This window comes from Schistocerca cancellata, chromosome 9 (genome assembly GCF_023864275.1).
Source record: "Schistocerca cancellata isolate TAMUIC-IGC-003103 chromosome 9, iqSchCanc2.1, whole genome shotgun sequence".
NCBI lineage: Eukaryota > Metazoa > Arthropoda > Insecta > Orthoptera > Acrididae > Schistocerca > Schistocerca cancellata.
In genome coordinates, this window is record NC_064634.1 from 304,407,099 (window position 1) to 304,429,019 (window position 21,921).

Genomic DNA, 21,921 nt, shown 5'->3' on the forward strand with positions numbered 1-21,921 from the left:
AACCATCTGCACGAACAGTTCGACGACGTTTGCAGCAGCATGGACTATCAGCTCGGAGACCATGGCTGAGGTTACCCTTGACGCTGCATCACATACAGGAGCGCCTGCGATGGTGTACTCATCGACGAACCTGGTTGCACGTATGGCAAAACGTCATTTTTCGGACGAATACAGGTTCTGTTTACAGCATCATGATGGTCTCATTCGTGTTTGGCGACATCGCGGTGAACGGACATTGGAAGCGTGTATTCGTCATCGCCATACTGGCGTATCACCCGGCGTGATGGTATGGGGAGCCATTAGTTACACGTTTCGGTCACCTCTTGTTCGCATTGACTTCACTTTGAACAGTGGACGTTACATTTCAGATGTGTTACGACCCGTGGCTCTACCCTTCATTCGATCCCTGCGAAACCCTACATTTCAGCAGGATAATGCACGACCACATGTTGCAGGTCCTGTACGGGCCTTTCTGGATACAGAAAATGTTTGACTGCTGCCCTGGCCAGCACACTCTCCAGATCTCTGACCAATTGAAAACGTCTGGTCAATGGTGGCTGAGCAGCTGGCTCGTCACAATACGCCAGTCACTACTCTTGATGAACTGTGGTATGGTGTTGAAGCTGCATGGGCAGCTGTACCTGTACACCGCATCCAAGCTCTGACGCAATGCCCAGGCGTATCAAGGCCGCTATCACGGCCAGAGGTGTTTGTTCTGGGTACTGATTTCTCAGGATCTATGCACCCAAATTGAGTGGAAATGGAATCAAATGTCAGTTATAGTATAATATATTTGTTCAATTAATACTCGTTTATCATCTCTATTTCTTCTTGGTGTAACAATTTTAATGGCCAGTAGTGTAGATCGGAGCTTTGGTTACACATGTGTCAGGATGGACCATAGCAATGGGCTAAGTGGCATCAAGTCATGAGCAGTTCACTGGCGTTAGTGATGGATACTGGGAGTGATGTTGTCTGCTTTCAGACCGCCCTCAGTGAGTCTGGCAATCCCCGAGGCGGACTGCGTGGTGCCTCGGCCGGGGCTGCCCAACGACGTGTTCGACGTGCAGATGAACCTACTGGGTGCGGCTGCCCCCGCCGCCCCTGCCGGTTGTCTGATGTACAGCTCTGCTAAGGTGGGGCTCGTTTCCAGGAGTGCCACCAATTCCACCGACAGCGACGCCGCAACTGATGATCCACCTGCTGATGGGGCGCTGCTGCTCAGGTGGGCCCTCACTACATTAACCCGTGGTGATTCCATACTTGATCTTTATCCGTCGCCCATCTTCAAAGGTTTTTTGGATTGTCTTTTTATTTATTTTGTCTTTATTAATTTTGTCTTTTTATTTTCATTCTTATACGGGGTTGTTCAATAAATAATGCACCTCGATGTAATTCTCAGAATAAATTTAAAAGTTAGAATTTGGTGAAAATATAAAAAAAGTATTTATTTGAAATGCACTGTTTTTCTACATAGTTTCCACCAAGTTCTATGGCTTTACCTCAGCGTTGTGCAAGAGCATGAGTTCCATTTTGGTAACAGCACTTCTCCTCTGCTTGCAGTCGTGTTTTCACTGCGCGAATTTCACCATCATCATCTTGAAAGTGTGTCTGATGTAGAAAATACTAAACTAGCCCCCAGAGACGGAAAACAAAGGGCGCCAGGTCTGGGGGTATAGGGTTCCAATGGTTTAAATGGCTCTGAGCACTATGGGACTTAACTTCTGAGGTCATCAGTCCCCTATAACTTAGAACTCCGTAAACCTAACTAACCTAAGGACATCACACACATTCATGCCCGAGGCAGGATTCGAAGCTGCGACCGTAGCGGTCGCGCGGTTCCAGACTGTAGCGCCTAGAACCGCTCGACCACCACGGCCGGCGGGCTATAGGGTAAATCAGGCAGTGACTTCCAATCTAAGTTGGCAATATGTTCCCAGATTTGAGACTCTGGGCATGCACTTTTGTGTTGGAGCAAGATTTCTTTTGGATCTTGTCAGACCTAACACGCCGGAAACGATTCTTGAGCCTTGACACACTTATGCCTCTTTTGGCAACTCATAGATGAGAATAACTCCACCACTGTCTCGAAACTCAGTCATTATGACTTTATCAGGAGACGGAGAAGCCTTGAGGTTTTTTCTTTTTTTGGTGATTGCAGCTGGTGCCACTCCCGTGACTGCCTTTCTGTTTTCGGCTCCAAGTGATGTACCCAGGTTTCATCACCTGCTGTGATCTGTGGTAGAAATCCCTTTACAGCGGCCTCAAACTGCTCTAACTGTTCCAATGAAATGGCTCTGCCTAGAAACGTGTGGATTTTTGTGAGCATTCATGGATCTCATCCTGAGCACACATTTGAATATCGAAACGTCTCAGTCACTGCGCACCCGCTTCCGATGCTCACCAATTGCTGTAGAGCCAATCATGGAGTTGTGATGCGCCGATATGCACGAATAACGTCATCCAAGAAATTCACATTGTCGGTAGCAGCGGCTGTGATAGGACGTCCCGAACGTGAATGACAATGAAGCTCAATCTCTGCACGTCCTGGAGCTTTAAGTCTCTTTACCCATCACCCAACAATACATCTAACAGCTGCATCATTACCATACACTGAGCATAAAAGTTTATTTATTTTCACCATGGTTCTTTTTTCGCCAACAAGAACTCAGTGCCACCGGCCTTGCCGCAGCGGTAACACCGGTTCCCATCAGATCACCGAAGTTAAGAGGTATCGGGCTGGGCTAGCACTTGGATGGGTGACCATCCAGTTTGCCGAGCGCTGTTGGCAAGCGGGGTGCACTAAGTCCTTGTGAGGCAAACTGCGGAGTTACTTGATTGAGAATTAGCGGCTGCGGTCTCGGAAACTGACATACGGCCGGGAGAGCGGTGTGCTGACCACATGTCCCTCCATATCCGCATCCAGTGGCGCCTGTGGGCTGAGGATGATACGGCGGCCGTTGGGTACCGTTGGGCCTTCATGGCCTGTTCGGGAGGAGTTTTCTTAGTTCGTTTCGCCTTTTTTTTTTTTTTTTTTTTTTTACATTCAGTGACAGCACGGTGTTTGTAGCGAGTGTGTAGACGCCATTTTGATCGTTCGCTATGTCTCTGCCATCTGTCGGAATCGTTCGAAACTTTGCACAAGTGCAGAAGAACCATCAGAATAGAAGCAGCTGCAAGGATGTTTCCCTATCATGAAGCATGGACTACAGGTGAGTGACGTCGCATTATGTTCAGCGACGAATCACATTTCATGACCATCATGTGAGAGTATAGCGCGACTTGGCGAAAGGTGCGTTTCTTCAAAGGTTTTAGAGAGACACACAGCGGTGTTACACCTGTTGTCCTGGTGTGGGGAGCCATAGGATAACATTAGGTCATGCCTGACTGTGACCGGGGGAACTTTGATGACACAACCGCATGTCACGGGCATCCTGCGTCATCATGTGTAAGCTCTCATGCGACAGCATCTTTGCGCCATTCTTCAACAGGACAACTCTCGCCCACACATGACACTTATCTCTATGAACTATCTGCCTGATGTTGAGAAACCTCCGCGGCCAACAATATCCCCAGATCTATTCCCGATAGAACATGTGCAATACCAGCTCAGATGTCAACTCCTCGCCAGGGCCAGTATCCAAGATATCAAAGACCACTTAGAACAGCTTGCCCCAGGATAGTATACAACGACTTGGACACTTCACAGTCGAATCAGCGTATGCATCCAGACCAGCTGGTGTACTACCAAGTTCCTTGCAAATATTTTCTCCTTTTCTTAATCGACAAAATGACGTATAGCAGCTCATATCCTCTCAACCAGTGAAGTTTCATTTAATTTCTTCATCATCCCCTTCTAGGTGCGTTAGGACTGTTTATTGTAAGGCAGCGTACACAAGCTAGCACTATTATCAATCACATAACTAGTTCCCAGCAACGCCATTTGCATCTTGGGTAGTCAGTTTCATTGTGTTTGTATTGTTTTTTTGCATGGTAAAGTGTTTCACGAATAAAGTATTGTATAAAGTAAAAAACTAACTGGAAAGATATTGCAGACATATGAAACTGTGGCAAGAAGCATCTGTTGGATCATAGTCAAATATACCTTAATAAGCAAACAAATACAAAGAGAGCTCTTATTGACGTTTGTATGGGCGTTAAAATACTGAGCTACGTACCAGGTTTTTTTAATTTTTAGGTGTACTGTTGTCTGTGCATAAGTTATTCGTGATGAACCTGTGATCGGTTTTTTTAATCCGTAAAACATGATTCTAGTTTTAAATAAGGGAGAAAGAGGCACTGCTTACGACATGGTCAGATTTTAAATGGATGGACAGTATACGGTTTACATTTTGAGGCCTAGAGTATTTATTTCGTTTTTTTTAATTTTTTATGCCACTATCGGGATATTCAGAGCTACATTTTCCGGATTTCAGTTAAATTAATTGTGACTGCCAAGACAGTTGATGTGCAGCAGTGTTTGAGGAGCTGGACTTCCCTTCAGGAGGAGCAGGTTCCAATCACAGTCCGACCATCCGGATTCAGGATTTCCATTTATTCTATAAACCGATTAGAAACAGAGAAACGGTTTTCCGGAAGGTACCTTCGAAGAGGGCGCTGCAGACCCTACGTTTTCCATTCCAAGCTTGCGTTTCGATCCAGTGAGCGCTTTGTCGACGGCACCTTGAATCTTAGTCTTCCTTTCATTGGATTCCTAGCTTTTCCAGTCACATTGAGAGCCCACCATATCTTGAAAATTTAAAGCCGGATGCTCATGAAACTTTTTGCATACGGGTCATTATATCTGGACCGATGGGAACGCAGTCTGAGCTGAACAATAATATTCTTGATGTGGGAGAACTCCTGCAAGCACAACAAAAGGGCTATTTTGAAAACACGCTGAAAGATTTTAGGTTTGAAAAGTGACCAAGAATATTGCACGGCAAACTAAAGTTAAGTTTAACACTCAACTTTAGTTTGCCGTACAGCCTTCCTGGTCACTTTTCAAACCTAAAATCTTTCAGTGTGTTTTCAAAATAGCCCATTTGTTGTACTTGCACGAGTTCTGCCTGTGCCTTAAAACACTAGGCTTGTGCAGGTCAAATTTCCTTGCCATTTGCAACCTATAGTGCATAAAAAACCTATTAATCTATGAGCTGATGTGCTGGAGAATGTGAACTCCGGTGAAACTATTTCATTAACTGTGTGCCTCATATGTACTGCAACATGTGACCTTAACCTGTAATACTGTGAAAATTATAAGAAAGAAAATAGCAAAAGGGCTGCAAAATTAAGCCTGTGGTCCGTGAAGATCACGGAGTGTAAAGTAAATCAGACACGTTTTCACGATGGAATCCTAAATATGCACAGGAGCAGGGGAGGGGCACATGGTCTGAGCCAAGGACAAAGGGTATAAAATAAAGTGCGAACGCCACAAGTACTGGAAATGCACTTTAATTAACAAATTGATTCTATAGAATCTATTATCCTTTAAGGGCGAGCATAATACGTCGTATCAGTAGATTTAACATCACAGTTTTACACACTGAAACGCCAGAGAAACTGGTGTAGGCATGCGTATTCAAATACAGAGATATGTAAACAGGCAGAATACGGCGCTGCGGTCGGCAATGACTATGTAAGGCAAAAAGTGTCTGGCGCAGTTATTGTTACTACAATGGCAGGTTACCAAGATTTAAGTGAGTCTGAACGTGGTGTTCTAGTCGGCGCAGGGGCGATGGGACACAGCATCTCCGAGGTAGCGATGAAGTGCGGATTTTCCCTTACGAACATTTCACGAGTATTCCGTGAATATCAAAAATCCGGTAAAACATCAAATCTCCGAAGTAGCTGTGGCCGGAAAAAGATCCTGCAAGAACTGGACCAGCAACAACTAAAGAGAATAGTTCAACGTGACGGAAGTGCAACCCTTCGCTGCAGGTTTCAGTGCTGGGCCATCAATAAGTGTCAGTGTGCGAACCATTCAACGAAACATCATCAATATGGCTTTCGGAGTAGATGACTCACACGTGTACCCTCGACACAAAGCTTTACACCTCGCCTGGGCCCGTCAACGCCGACACTGGAGTGTTGATGACTGGAAACATGTTGTCTAGTCGGACGAGTCTCGTTTCAAATTGATCGAGCAGATTCAGGTGTACGGGTGTGGAGACAACCTCATGAATCCATGGACCCTTCATGTCAGCAGGGGACTGTTCAAGCTGGTGGAGGCTCTGATATGTCTAGATACGACACGGACAGGTGACATGCACCTAAGCATCCTGCCTGACCACCTGCATCCATTCATGTCCATTTTGCGTTCTGACGGACTTTGGCAGTTCCAGCAGGTGCGACATCCCGCACGTCCAGAATTGCTACAGAGTGGCTCCAGGAACACCCTTCTGAGTTTGCCATGCAACATGCTGCTCAGAAGAGACCTCCACCCCCTCGTGCTCTTATGGGTTTATAGACAGCCCTGACGAATGGATGGTGTCATTTCCCTCCAGCACTACTCCAGACTTTAGTCGAGTCGATTCCACGTCATATTGCGGCACTTCTGGATGCTCGCGGGGGCCCTACGTGATATTAGGTAGGTGTACCAGTTTCTTGGGCTCTTCAGTGCATATCGACACACAAGTCAGTTCCAAAATCCATATTACCATCCATACCAATATTGTTAAATGTAAAAGTAACTCTATCTGTTACATTCTGACGACAAAGCTGCTGAATCGATTGAGACATAGGGGGGTGAACTAAAACCGGATACTGGCCTTCACGTGGTCTTGGAAATCAAATGGACCACAAAATAATTCAGAGTCATACGAAAGAAAACGCGACACAGGAAGATCGTTCTTCCATTGCTTTGAAGTATACGTACATTCTAGCAATGTCAATGGAACACGAATACATGAAGGAAGCTGTTACAAAAAATTCTTTGATGTAGCAGGCTGAATGCGTCAGTCTCGAAAAACGTAAGACAAACGTCTACTACACCCATTCGATGAAGAGAAGGAATAAGAGCAAAGCTTCGTTCGAACACATGAAGTTCTGTTGTTGTTGTTGTGGTCTTCAGTCCTGAGACTGGTTTGATGCAGCTCTCCATGCTACTCTATCCTGTGCAAGCTTCTTCATCTCCCAGTACCTACTGCAACCTACATCCTTCTGAATCTGCTTAGTGTATTCATCTCTTGGTCTCCCCCTCCGATTTTTACCCTCCACGCTGCCCTCCAATACTAAATTGGTGATCCCTTGATGCCTCACAACATGTCCTACCAACCGATCCCTTCTTCTGGTCAAGTTGTGCCACAAACTCCTCTTCTCCCCAATCCTATTCAGTACCTCCTCATTAGTTATGTGATCTACCCATCTAATCTTCAGCATTCTTCTGTAGCACCACATTTCGAAAGCTTCTATTCTCTTCTTGTCCAAACTATTTACTGTCCATGTTTCACTTCCATACATAGCTACACTCCATACAAAAACTTTCAGAAATGACTTCCTGACACTTAAATCTATACTTGATGTTAACAAATTTCTCTTCTTCAAAAACGCTTTCCTTGCCATTGCCAGTCTACATTTTATATCCTCTCTACTTCGACCATCATCAGTTATTTTGCTCCCCAAATAGCAAAACTCCTTTACTACTTTAAGTGTCTCATTTCCTAATCTAATTCCCTCAGCATCACCCGACTTAATTCGACTACATTCCATTATCCGCGTTTTGTTTTTGTTGATGTTCATCTTATATACTCCTTTCAAGACACTGTCCATTCCGTTCAACTGCTCTTCCAAGTCCTTTGCTGTCTCCGACAGAATTACAATGTCATCGGCGAACCTCAAAGTTTTTATTTCTTCTCCATGGATTTTAATACCCACTCCGAATTTATCTTTTGTTTCCTTTACTGCTTGCTCAATATACAGATTGAATAACATCGGGGAGAGGCTACAACCCTGTCTTACACCCTTCCCAACCACTGCTTCCCTTTCATGTCCCTCGACTCTTATAACTGCCATCTGGTTTCTGTACAAATTGTAAATAGCCTTTCGCTCCCTGTATTTTACCCCTGCCACCTTTAGAATTTGAAAGAGAGTATTCCAGTCAACATTGTCAAAAGCTTTCTCTAAGTCTACAAATGCTAGAAACGTAGGTTTGCCTTTCCTTAATCTTTCTTCTAAGATAAGTCGTAAGGTCAGTATTGCCTCACGTGTTCCAGTATTTCTACGGAATCCAAACTGATCTTCCCCGAGGTCGGCTTCTACTAGTTTTTCCATTCGTCTGTAAAGAATTCGTGTTAGTATTTTGCAGCTGTGGCTTATTAAACTGATTGTTCGGTAATTCTCACATCTGTCAACACCTGCTTTGTTTGGAATTGGAATTATTATATTCTTCTTGTAGTCTGAGGGTATTTCGCCTGTTTCATACATCTTGCTCACCAGATGGTAGAGTTTTGTCAGGACTGGCTCTCCCAAGGCCGTCAGAAGTTCCAATGGAATGTTGTCTACTCCGGGGGCCTTGTTTCGACTCAGGTCTTTCAGTGCTCTGTCAAACTCTTCACGCAGTATCGCATCTCCCATTTCATCTTCCTCTACATCCTCTTCCATTTCCATAATATTGTCCTCAAGTACATCGCCCTTGTATAGACCCTCTATATACTCCTTCCACCTTTCTGCTTTCCCTTCTTTGTTTAGAACTGGGTTTCCATCTGAGCTCTTGATGTTCATGCAAGTGGTTCTCTTTTCTCCAAAGGTCTCTTTAATTTTCCTGTAGGCAGTATCTACCTTACCCCTAGTGAGATAAGCCTCTACATCCTTACATTTGTCCTCTAGCCATCCCTGCTTAGCCATTTTGCACTTCCTGTCGATCTCATTTTTGAGAAGTTTGTATTCCTTTTTGCCTGCTTCATTTACTGCATTTTTATATTTTCTCCTTTCATCAATTAAATTCAATATTTCTTCTGTTACCCAAGGATTTCTACTAGCCCTCATCTTTTTACCTACTTGATCCTCTGCTGCCTTCACTACTTCATCCCTTAAAGCTACCCATTCTTCTTCTACTGTATTTCTTTCCCCCATTCCTGTCAATTGTTCCTTTATGCTCTCCCTGAAACTCTGTACAACCTCTGGTTCTTTCAGTTTATCCAGGTCCCATCTCCTTAAATTCCCACCTTTATGCAGTTTCTTCAGTTTTAATCTACAGGTCATAATCAATAGATTGTGATCAGAGTCCACATCTGCCCCTGGAAATGTCTTACAATTTAAAACCTGGTTCCTAAATCTCTGTCTTACCATTATATAATCTATCTGATACCTTTTAGTATCTCCAGGATTCTTCCATGTATACAACCTTCTATCATGATTCTTAAACCAAGTGTTAGCTATGATTAAGCTGTGCTCTGTGCAAAATTCTATCAGGCGGCTTCCTCTTTCATTTCTTAGCCCCAATTCATACTCGCCTACTACGTTTCCTTCTCTCCCTTTTCCTACACTCGAATTCCAGTCACCCATGACTATTAAATTTTCGTCTCCCTTCACTATCTGAATAATTTCTTTTATTTCGTCATACATTTCTTCAATTTCTTCGTCATCTGCAGAGCTAGTTGGCATATAAACTTGTACTACTGTAGTAGGTGTGGGCTTCGTACCTATCTTGGCCACAACAATGCGTTCACTATGCTGTTTGTAGTACATGAAGTTCTATAAAACGCTTTTTGGTGTGTCGCGTCCCGATCGCTATCGTACGAGTGACTAAGATATTACGCGGTGCTTTGGACGCCTCGCTAGCAGACGCCTCGCTAGCAGACGAGTCAGCGAACGGGCAAACATCCTTTGAGGAACAAGTGACTCTTGCTTGTTGCGAGTCAACTGGAAAGGGCAAGAGCAGCTGTATTTCAGCATTATTCGGACCCTGTCGTATGTCAGTTGTCTTGCAATTAAGCTGTGCCCTTTCCTGAAACACCTCGATTAACTCTTAGGCGCTGGAATAGATGCACTAGTCCTGCGGTGGAGAAGTCGGAGATGTTTGCAGGTTTGTCAGTTGACACTGGCTCTGCAGCCTGAAATACCAACACTGGCCTACTTGCCACCCTAACAATGAGCGTTTCGCCCCTTTGACAGAGGCCTTACGCTTCGAACTACCTGTTACATATGTCAGCTTTCGCTGTTCTCTACTGCGTCTAGTGTGCGCCTAGCCTGCCTCTAGCGCGGTACCTGACCTTATCCGCTCGTCTCGTGTCCGCAGGTTCCAGCGAGTGTCCTTCCCGGCGCTGGAGTGCCGGTTTCGCGCACAGACGCAGCCTGACGTCATTCTGCGCGGCCTAGTCCAGCCACCGGACGACCACTTCACTTGCCGCTTCCGCTACCGCATCAAAGGTGAGCAGTTACTGCTGCTGTTATCTGATACAGTCACAGGTCAAAATATAATGATAAGTATCGGGAATGAAATTAAGTTGGCAAACTCATTGGCTTCTCAGGACTTTTGGGAACATCCTCTACTAAAAATATAGATGAGTAACATGTTATCGAGTAAATACCAACAGACCAGGAGAATCTAAGAATCGTTCTTTGTAGTATGTAATAAACAGATTTGTTACGTACAAAGATCGTAGACTTTCTCGTGTAGTGTAACACGCAGTATGCAAGCACGCTAGCTTGCGTGGATGGTGTGAGCCAGACCCGTTTCGTATGTTACTGACCACGACACGACCTAGGCTCGCATTTTTTTTTATTCTATTAATGTTGACTATTTCTGTGTTTTCAGTGCCTCGGACAACTTGAAAATGACTTATCGTCGAAATTACAGTATCTATTGCAGTCACAGGGAGACTTTCTGGGTGCAAAGTTAAATAATATCAATTTGCCATTTCTCGAGTGCAGCAGGCCTCATAATAGACGGGATTAACGCGATGGAGTAGACGTATGTAACTTTAATCCATCCAACATGCACAATTGTACATCGCGGAGGAAAGCACTTGGAATGCACAGCAGACGAAATGATGTGTACCTTCACATGGCCATACCTGATGTCTGTAGGACAACATCCGATATTTACAAGGTGAGAGTGTAAACGACCTGCGTTAGTTATATGACGTTGCAGGATTAAAGGACTTGACTTCGTATATGGATAAGCAAAAGAAAGTGTAAAGACGCCGAGAGGCTGTATCAGACCACCCCCGCACATTCAACGCTATTATGTTTCCAAGAGTGTTCATACAATTAATGGAAGTAAGTTAACGAGCTATAGAAGATCCCAAATAGGAAGAAACATGTTTGCTCATGTGGGCGATGAGCCCTCAAACATTATTCGTCCAGTTGTACGTCAATTAGGTGTCGTGCACACTTCAGTGCAAAAAATTAAGTTGGAACAACATCTACAGCTGCAGCCTTACTACTCACTGAAAGAGCTAGCCGGAATTCCCACTGACATCAAACATGGCGCACGTTAAGTGCGTGTCACAGCCCTCTGTGGGTGATTCTCATTTCTCCTGTGTCCATACTGTCCGCGGACGAAGTGTACTTCACCATCGACGCAGTCATGCATGAACAGCTGAGACTTGCCGCAGTGCAGTTGCAAAGGGCCACCAAGATAGATGTGCAGAGAATTTGTGGGTGGGCACTGAAGTGTCCCAACTTGGGCACTTTCACAGTAAGTCAGTTGATAGCACTCAAAAATCAGTTTATTGACACAATCAGTTTATGTTCACAAATATACTGCGGTCCTTAGCAGTTCAAAACAAATAAGAAAAGTCCTTCTTGAAAATAAAGGAATGACTTCTTTGACAACTTAAAGTTCTTGGGAAACAACACAAGTAAATCTCTGCTTGAGACTATCTTCTGAAAAGTTCTCTTACAAACGCAACAGACTATCTTCTTACACATCAACAGTGGGCAGAAAATTTAAGTCCCGTCTCACGAGCAGTACAGGGAGCTCCAGTATCAGAGTCCACGGTCGGAGCAGCGGGTCGTGTTGCGCGATCTCGATTGGCGAGGGCGATGTCGAGTCAGGGCGGTGGCATATCGCTGGCCATCTTCTAAATGGGTCAAATGGATCTGAGCACAATGGAACTTAACTTCTGACGTCATCAGTCCCCTAGATCTTACAACTACTTAAATCTAACTGACCTAAGGACATCACACACATCCATACCCGAGGCAGGATTCGAACTTGCGACCGTATCAGTCGCGTGGTTCCAGACCGTAGCGCCTAGAACCGCTCGGCCACCCTGGCCGGCGGCGATCTTCTAATTCTGTGGTGCTCGCCGGGCAAGGGCAGTTATAACCGCGTGGCGGATGACTACCAGATAGCTGTTCGTCTAGCGGTGTGGGCTCGGATTGGCTGAGGAAAATGGCGCTGCGGGTGCAGCAAAGGGGCTGTGGACGTGGCGGCGTCTACTGCTCTTGCGCGCGCCTTCTGAACTAATCTGTTTCCTGCGGGGCAGGCGAAGTTCGGTTTACTTCGACCGGTGCGCCTGCGGAGCTACAGCGATGACCCGCACAACGCTGCTACATTGCGGGTTGACGGCGTTGCAGAGGACCCCAGAAACACGCCAGGATTGGTCAGTGGTTGGTTAATAGGCCGGGATATGCTTTCTCCCGGTTTAAGCACACCAACATGCACTGTGTCTGTGAGAGAGACAGTCCATCCGTAATTCATCACGTTTGATCATCGTGAGTAAACGTGTTTCCATCATGATGGAGACCTAGTTCATCTTACTTGTGAACGCTTACATGAGACGGATCCCCGTAAGATATACAGTGAGAGCAGCCTCTGTTTCGTGGCCAACTCATTCACGTAGTCTCACATTACTTGATTTCTTCTTCTGAGGTTCACGTGCAGCGTTTATGTACGAGGAACCGTTGAAACTAAAGGGGCTATCCTGGCAAAAATTATCGCTAAACTTGACATTTTTTTTTTTTCAACTCCAGGTTGTTCAGACGCGTAAGACACAACTTTGCGCTTCTGCGTCAAACATGCGTAGAAACTGGGAGAGCCCACGCTGAGCAACTCTTGTGAATGTAGTACCTAACGCGAACAGTACAGCTAAATAAATCTGTTACAGAAATGAATATATTGTTTTTTTACTATCGTTACAACACCAAATTTAAATTTGTAGTTTTCTCAATTTTGCTTTCGCTTTTGAATCAGCAGTTTTAGAACCAATGTTTTTTATATCAAATTGATACATTTGCCCTTCTCTGTCATTCCTAAAAGAGAATACCAACACCGCAGAAACACCCTGTACATGATACATGATACTGACTAGGTTGCATCCGTCTCTGCTCCCACGACCCGAATGTGACACCTTAACAATGCTCAGGTGTATCATTACATTGCCTTTTCATTCATAGAAATAGCTCATCGTCGTGTTAAAATTCTTCACCATGAAGATGAGCTTGAGCTTTCAATCGTAGTGATAGATTGCGATGAAGTTTAGTTGTGTCTGTTTGGATATTACGAGAACACAGTAGTTCTAGTAGTATATTATCGTGTAAATAGTAGTTTCGTAAGAACAGGAATCAGTTTTTCTTATTTTCTTCCTCGTGATATTTCTTTTTTGGTAATACTGTACATGGTATTACTATAGCGTATAGAAAGTGTATTTTTATATATAGTTCATTATACACCAATAAGTGGATTCTCTGTGACTGCAAACAATAAATCGTTTGATGTTGGTGTCTTCAGTCTAAAGACTGAACAACTGTCCACGCTGCTCCACCCAGTGTAAGCTTTTTCATCTCTCCGTAAATGTTGCAGCCTATGTACACTTGAAGTGCTTTTTGTACTCAAACCTTGGTCTCCCTGTACATTATTTTTCCTTCCCCCATGTCCCTTCAACACCGGCCTGACGATTCCTTGATGCCTCAACAAGTGTTCTATGTGCCAATCTCTTCTGTTAGTCACATTATCCCATAAATGTCTTTCCTCCGCATTCGATTCTGTACCTCTTCATTAGTTGTCTGATTTACATACTTAATCATTATCATTATTCTGCAGCAGTACTTTGCCAAATACCTTATTCTCTTCTTGTATGTAACGTTTTGCTTCTTAGTTTCACTTCCACACAATGATTTGCAGTAGAAAATTTTATGAATACTAACGATCAGTTGCGAATTCTTAACTTCTATAGACTCATGAGATTTATTACGATTTATCACAACTGTCCCATTTGAAGACATGGGCCTCTCCATTTCTCATGATTTTGCCAGGTGTCCACTAACCTCATACCACTCACTTGTAGGAAGTAATTTCCAACTTGAAAAGAAACTTCTGTTGTCAAACAGTTAAGGCACCCTACCAAATGCCCGTTCTGAGTAGGTTTGCCAGCAGAGCTCTACTGTTAGCCCCGACAGCTAAGTGCAAGCCTACTCTCCGTCATTGCAGGCAAGTAGAATACGCCAAACAGTCGCCATTGCACGAACATGGAAAGGTCAGCGTGCGGGTTGACGAGTGAGTCGACTTACATGTTGGACTGTGAATGGGTAGCTTTATGCTTGGTTGCCCTAGCTTGCTAAGCTGATTTTCTAGGAAGCTAGCCAGAACATAACTAGAGCGAAATATGGTTTGGTGACGGCTCTGAGTTTGACAGCAGGTGGCGCATAAAAGGACCCCATAAGAAGGCTGACCAGACGGCGAGTCCCCTTGCCAAAAAGTTCTGCCTCGATCCGTTCGCCTTTGTGTGGGTGATTTTATAGCAGTTGGGTCCATGTTTCAGGTGCGTCCGTTTGGTGGCGAATCTCTACCCGATTGTCTTCCCTCCAACATTTCATCAGTGCAGGCATGTCGGGTATGCCATGCAGTCAGAGTATGGCCACACGCATTCTGATGGTGACCCACTCAGTGGAGGGGTGGGCGGTCGGCAAAACCAGTCTGCCTGTGAACCTGACAGTGCCGCTCTGCCTCACCAGAGCTCGTAATACCTGGTCCTCAAGCCAAAAGGGTGGTGGTCGTTCTTGAGTACTTACAGAACTTTCCCTTCACCATCAAAACCAATATTCACTGGCGGTTTCTCGGGTTGGGATTCACCATTCACGGAAGCTACAGAAAGATCTGCATGCAATTATGAATACATACACTGCCACAAAAAAATTAGTGCATCCTTTTAGAGGTTTCCAATTCGCCAAAATTTAATGTTGAAACAGTGCGTATATACACTCCTGGAAATGGAAAAAGGAACACATTGACACCGGTGTGTCAGACCCACCATACTTGCTCCGGACACTGCGAGAGGGCTGTACAAGCAATGATCACACGCACGGCACAGCGGACACACCAGGAACCGCAGTGTTGGCCGTCGAATGGCGCTAGCTGCGCAGCATTTGTGCACCGCCGCCGTCAGTGTCAGCCAGTTTGCCGTGGCATACGGAGCTCCATCGCAGTCTTTAACACTGGTAGCATGCCGCGACAGCGTGGACGTGAACCGTATGTGCAGTTGACGGACTTTGAGCGAGGGCGTATAGTGGGCATGCGGGAGGCCGGGTGGACGTACCGCCGAATTGCTCAACACGTGGGGCGTGAGGTCTCCACAGTACATCGATGTTGTCGCCAGTGGTCGGCGGAAGGTGCACGTGCCCGTCGACCTGGGACCGGACCGCAGCGACGCACGGATGCACGCCAAGACCGTAGGATCCTACGCAGTGCCGTAGGGGACCGCACTGCCACTTCCCAGCAAATTAGGGACACTGTTGCTCCTGGGGTATCGGCGAGGACCATTCGCAACCGTCTCCGTGAAGCTGGGCTACGGTCCCGCACACCGTTAGGCCGTCTTCCGCTCACGCCCCAGCATCGTGCAGCCCGCCTCCAGTGGTGTCGCGACAGGCGTGAATGGAGGGACGAATGGAGACGTGTCGTCTTCAGCGATGAGAGTCGCTTCTGCCTTGGTGCCAATGATGGTCGTATGCGTGTTTGGCGCCGTGCAGGTGAGCGCCACAATCAGGACTGCACACAACCGAGGCACACAGGGCCAACACCCGGCATCATGGTGTGGGGAGCGATCTCCTACACTGGCCGTACACCACTGGTGATCGTCGAGGGGACACTGAATAGTGCACGGTACATCCAAACCGTCATCGAACCCATCGTTCTACCATTCCTAGACCGGCAAAGGAACTTGCTGTTCCAACAGGACAATGCACGTCCGCATGTATCCCGTGCCACCCAACGTGCTCTAAAAGGTGTAAGTCAACTACCCTGGGCAGCAAGATCTCCGGATCTGTCCCCCATTGAGCATGTTTGGGACTGGATGAAGCGTCGTCTCACGCGGTCTGCACGTCCAGCACGAACGCTGGTCCAACTGAGGCGCCAGGTGGAAATGGCATGGCAAGCCGTTCCACAGGACTACATCCAGCATCTCTACGATCGTCTCCATGGGAGAATAGCAGCCTGCATTGCTGCGAAAGGTGGATATACACTGTACTAGTGCCGACATTGTGCATGCTCTGTTGCCTGTGTCTATGTTCCTGTGGTTCTGTCAGTGTGATCATGTGATGTATCTGACCCCAGGAATGTGTCAATAAAGTTTCCCCTTCCTGGGACAATGAATTCACGGTGTTCTTATTTCAATTTCCAGGAGTGTAGTATATGAAAAGATTACATTTACAGATCAATAACAAAAGCGGTTCTGAGGTACCAGGTATTGACCCACTAGAAACACCCTTATTAGTACAGGGTGTAGCCTCAACGGGTGGCAATACAGGCACTGACTCTGGCATCCAGTCGATTATACCAGTCGATTATACAGTTGGCGAATATTATCCTGGGATATGTTATGCCACGCCTGCTTGACCTCTTGAAGTATTTCTGTAAGAGTTGTTGGCTGACAAGTCGTACGAGCCACTTCCAGTCCCATCATATCCCACACGTGCTCGACTGGAGACAAGTCGGGAGAACGTGCTGGCTAAGGAAGTTGCTGCACATCTTGCAGAGCATATTGAGTTTCATGGGCAGCGTAGATATCAACGCCCTGATGCAATAATGGCAAAAGAACAGGTCTAAGAGCCTTCTGTGTTTACCGGGCACTGGTTGACGTCCCCTACAGAATCACCATAGGTGAAAGGGAGTTGATGCTTATCGCACCTCAGACCATAGTGCCTGGGTTGGAGCCAGTGTGTCTTGGACTCTACGAGACAGCACTCAATAGGCGCACGTCATACGCGTAAACGACCATCACTTGCTTGCAGGCAAAATCTGCTTTCATCGCTGAAGACCACGGGGCGTTATTCCACCTTCCAAGAGATCCTCTGGCGGCACTGGTCGAGTTACGCACGTCGATGCTATGGCACGAGTGTAAGATAGACTAGAAGTGCGCGTGCCTGTTATCCAACTGATATAAACTAGTTCTCAACAGTTTGCGTTGACATATCTGGACTCACAAGCCCTCATATCTGTGATGTGGTAGTTGTACCACCTGCTGCTGCCGCCCTTACAATATGACGACCGTGGCGGGCGTCTGTGCCGCGTGGCCTTCCAGAACCTCGTCTACGGGAGTGAGAACGATCATGTGACCACCGATTCCAGCATCGCTGCGCAACTGAAGCAGCACCTCCAACTTGGGTGGCAACTCTCCGAAAGGACCATCTCGCCACTCTGGAGGCCACAATTTGACCTCTCTCAAACTCGCTTATTTGGTTGTGAGAGCTTGGTTGCCTTTTTGTTTCATATGTCAGTACCACGCTGAGCCTTCTGTCTGTGAGAATTCCCTATTAAATGGTAGACACAGATGGCGCTCTGGTAGCTACGCCACTGCGCTATATGTTCCTGGACAACGTTTGAAACTATCTACTATATATATCTACTAACCCCCCACGTGCCATATGCCGTCATCAAATTAAAATGGACCTCGTCTTACCAGGTGTACTAATTTTCTTCTCCAGCAGTGTAGATGGGGAAGTAAGATGTTAATTAACGCACTAATCGCTTAATATTGCTTTCTATAAACATCAACATACATCATCTAGACCCGATGAAACTCAAAGCAAATGAATTAAAGCACACTGTGACGATAAAACACGGAACGTGTCAGTCCGGCAGCAGGCTGCCACTTATCATTAGACAAGACTTCCCAACACTTAAATATATGTTAGGTGTTAAAATATTTCTCTGATACAGAAAAATTTTTCTTGCTATTGCCAATCTGTATTTTATATCCTCTGTACCCTGGGCATCGTCAGTTGTTTTGGTTCCCATCATCATCATCATCATCATCATCATCATCATCATCATCATTTAAGACTGATTATGCCTTTCAGCGTTCAGTCTGGAGCATAGCCCCCCTTATACAGTTCCTCCATGATCCCCTATTCAGTGCTAACATTAGTGCCTCTTCTGATGTTAAACCTATTACTTCAAAATCATTCTTAACCGAATCCAGGTACCTTCTCCTCGGTCTGCCCCGACTCCTCCTACCCTCTACTGCTGAATCCATGAGTCTCTTGGGTAACCTTGCTTCTCCCATGCGTGTAACATGACCCCACCATCTAAGCCTGTTCGCCCTGACTGCTACATCTATAGAGTTCATTCCCAGTTTTTCTTTGATTTCCTCATTGTGGACACCCTCCTGCCATTGTTCCCATCCACTAGTACCTGCAATCATCCTAGCTTCTTTCATATCCGTAACCTCAACCTTGTTGATAAGGTACCCTGAATCCACCCAGCTTTCGCTCCCATACAACAAAGTTGGTCGAAAGATTGAACGGTGCACAGATAACTTAGTCTTGGTACTGACTTCCTTCTTGCAGAAGAGAGTAGATCGTGGCTGAGCGCTCACTGCACTAGCTTTGCTACACCTCGCTTCCAGTTCTTTCACTATTTGGTTCCCAAATAACAAAATTCGTGTACTACTTTTAGGATATAATTTCCTAATCCAGTTCCTTCGTAGTCATCTGATTTTATTAGACTAAGCTCCACTCCCTTGTTTTTCTTAAATTGATGCTGATCTTATAGTCTCATTTAAAGACACTATACATTCCATTCAACGGAACTTCCAAGTCTGTGTCAAAAGTACAATGTCATAGACAAACCTTAAAGTCTTTACTTAATCTCCCTGAACTTTAATTCCATTCCAAAATTTTTTATTGCTTTCCTTTACTGCTTTCTCAATGTAGAGATGGAATTACGTGAGAGAGATACTGCAACTCTGTCGCGCTCTCTTCTGAACTAATGCCTCCCTTTCATTGTCTTCAACCATAGCAGCCTGATTTTTGCTCAAACTGTACATGCTGTAACCTTTCCCTCTCTATATTTTGTCCCTAATACCTTCACAGTTCCAAAGGGTGTATTGCTGTTAATACTGTCAAAAGCTTTCTATAACTCTAAATCCTTCTTCAGCTTATATTGCAAGTTACGTCATATGATCAGTATTGCCTCGCATGCTCCTAAAATTTTCTGGAACCCAAACTGATCTGCCAGGATCGGCTTGTACCAGTCTATCCGGAACAACAGAAGCAATTAATATGCAAGTAAATTAATACAATTAATGTCACTATCCTACGTGGTCATCCCGCTGTGTCACGGAGCACACATACACACCTCGCAGAGCCAACACTGCTCCATTGGCACGGTACGTGTTGTGTGGACGTTTCGCTCTTACTTGCCGCTGTCGCCCTCAGGTCAGGTGTTGGGCGCCCTGCTGCGCTACCTTTCGGCGGCGTACAGGCTTCCCTTGGACACGCCACCTGCGAGCCTACCGATGCTGACGCTGCGACCATTCGCATGCGGCGCCGGTGCCGCTGACGACGCGGACGTCGACTTCCTGGTGACGGGGCCCAGAGGCCGCTCGGCGGGCTGCAAGTTCTCCTCTGGTGACCACCAAAGCTCCGGCTGATCCTGTCTCTGCCACGTCTGGCATCACCGTATTCGCTCAGACTGTGACTACAGGTTGCGTCCTTCTTGCACTGTCTTGAAAGGAACTGACGGTGTAAATTCCGTACATCGAGACTCATTAATTTATTTACAAACTCGTTTCAAGTGGAGGATCATTCTCAGTTTATGAAAGTGCCACTAATTATCTGCGAATAGTACCACAACCACAAGTGAGCGATTTTCATGAAAAATACTTACTGTTTATCGCAACTGTGAGAAAACATTTCTTGTAAACAGTGCTGCATAGCTTCAGTATATTTAAAGAACAAAATCACAAAACCTGCAAAATCTGAGGTAGTGTGTATTTATTTCTCGACAACCTGTTTAGATCAACTGACTATGCACAGGTCACCTATATAGCAACAGAAACATGTAAGAAATAGTATATAGTGTGTCAAAATAATTAAGATGAAATGTTCTCAGTAGCAGGTACGAATACCGTAAGATCGGGTTAAAGGGATATTCCTTAGTGTGACATACATATGTAATTGTCAGTTGCAACATCTAAATAAAATAATTAAAAATACAATATACGTAAAGACTTTAAAAACATAGTATATGTGTGTATACACGTTGTAGATACAAGTCTAACACGAGTATTTTAATATTTTGTGTACCGTTTTATTTTTTATCTTGTGTGTAATATGTTTTATGTTTTTATTCTTACTTCTGTTTTGTGACGAAGAAATCTAAAAAATATTCTTATCCTTTATTTGAGTTCTACTTGCTCTGTCAAGCTGCGCCTCTTACCCCCCCCCCCCCCCCCCCGCCTCCACACACACACAATCAGCTGTCCGCTATAAGTTTGGTCAGTGGTTAGTTTCCTTCCTTCGTCCCTAATTTTATTTTCACGTTTTATGTCGTTTTATTATAAATCTGTCTCATATTGTATTATCGCTATGTAACTTCACGTTTGTTACGCAACTTTGTTAGAGCCACTATGTGATTATACGTGATACAGTTGTGTACTACGTGACGTAATATGTTGTTTTCATTAAGTAATTGGTATGTATCTTTCGTATTTGTATTTAATGTTCGTTTTTTATCAATTTGTGACTATATCGTTTTTCTAGTAACACGTGAAATAACATCATGTATCCCACGATTGTTGTTGCTGTGGTCCTCAGTCCAGAGACTGGTTTGATGCAGCTCTCCACGCCACTCTGCCCTGTGCAACACTCTTCGTCTCCGAGTAACTACTGCAACCTAGATCCTTCTGAGAATGTTTAAAATATTTATCTCCTGATCTTACTCTACGATTTTTACTTTCCACGCTTCCCTCCAATTCTTAAGTGGTGATCCCTTGATGCCTCAGAACGTGTCCTACCAACCGACCCTTCATCAATCACGTTCTGCCACAAATTCCTCTTCTCTTACAATTCTCTTCAGTGCCTCCTCATTAGTTATGTGATATATCCATTTAATCTTCAGCATTCTTCTGTAACACCACATTTCGAAAGCTTCTATTCTCTTCTTGTTTAAATGTTTCACTTCTGTACATAGCTACACTCCATACAAATACTTTCAAAAAGGACTTCCTGTGACTGCAAACTATACTCGCTATTAACAAATTTATCTTCTTCAGAAACGCTTTCCTTGCCATAGCCAGTCTACATTTTATATCCTCTCTACTTCGAGCATCATCAGTTATTTTGGTTCCCAAGTAACAAAGCCCATCTATTACCTTTCACCTTTCGTGTCTAAAAAAAAAAAAAAAAAAAAAAAAAAAGGCTCTGAGCACTATGGGACTTAACATCTGAGGTCATCAGTCCCCTAGAACTTAGAACTACATAAACCTAACTAACCTAAGGACATCACACACGTCCATGCCCTAGGCAGCATTCGAACCTGCGACTGTAGCGGCCACGCAGTTCCAGACTGAAGCGCCTAGAACCGCTCGGCCACACCGGCCGGCCTTAAGTGTCTAATTTCCTAATCTAATTCCCTCAGCGTCACCTGCTTTAATTCGACTACATCCCTTTATCCTTGTTTTGCTATTGTTGATGTTCATCCTATATCCTCCTTTCAAGACACTGTCCATTCCGTTCAACTTCTCTTCGGGTCCTTCG

General features: G+C 45.1%; 1 protein-coding gene across 1 annotated transcript in view; it reads left to right on the plus strand.

The window, feature by feature from the left end:
* LOC126100888 (uncharacterized) overlaps window positions 1-20,600 on the plus strand; it is an 80,912-nt gene extending 60,312 nt beyond the window's left edge. The window contains exons 3-5 of the mRNA XM_049911556.1: window positions 986-1,225; window positions 10,238-10,368; window positions 19,600-20,600. Coding sequence (XP_049767513.1) covers window positions 986-1,225; window positions 10,238-10,368; window positions 19,600-19,814 — 586 coding nt within the window. The 3' untranslated portion in view covers window positions 19,815-20,600. The remainder of the gene's footprint in view (window positions 1-985; window positions 1,226-10,237; window positions 10,369-19,599) is intronic.
* The last annotated feature ends 1,321 nt before the right edge of the window (window positions 20,601-21,921 follow it).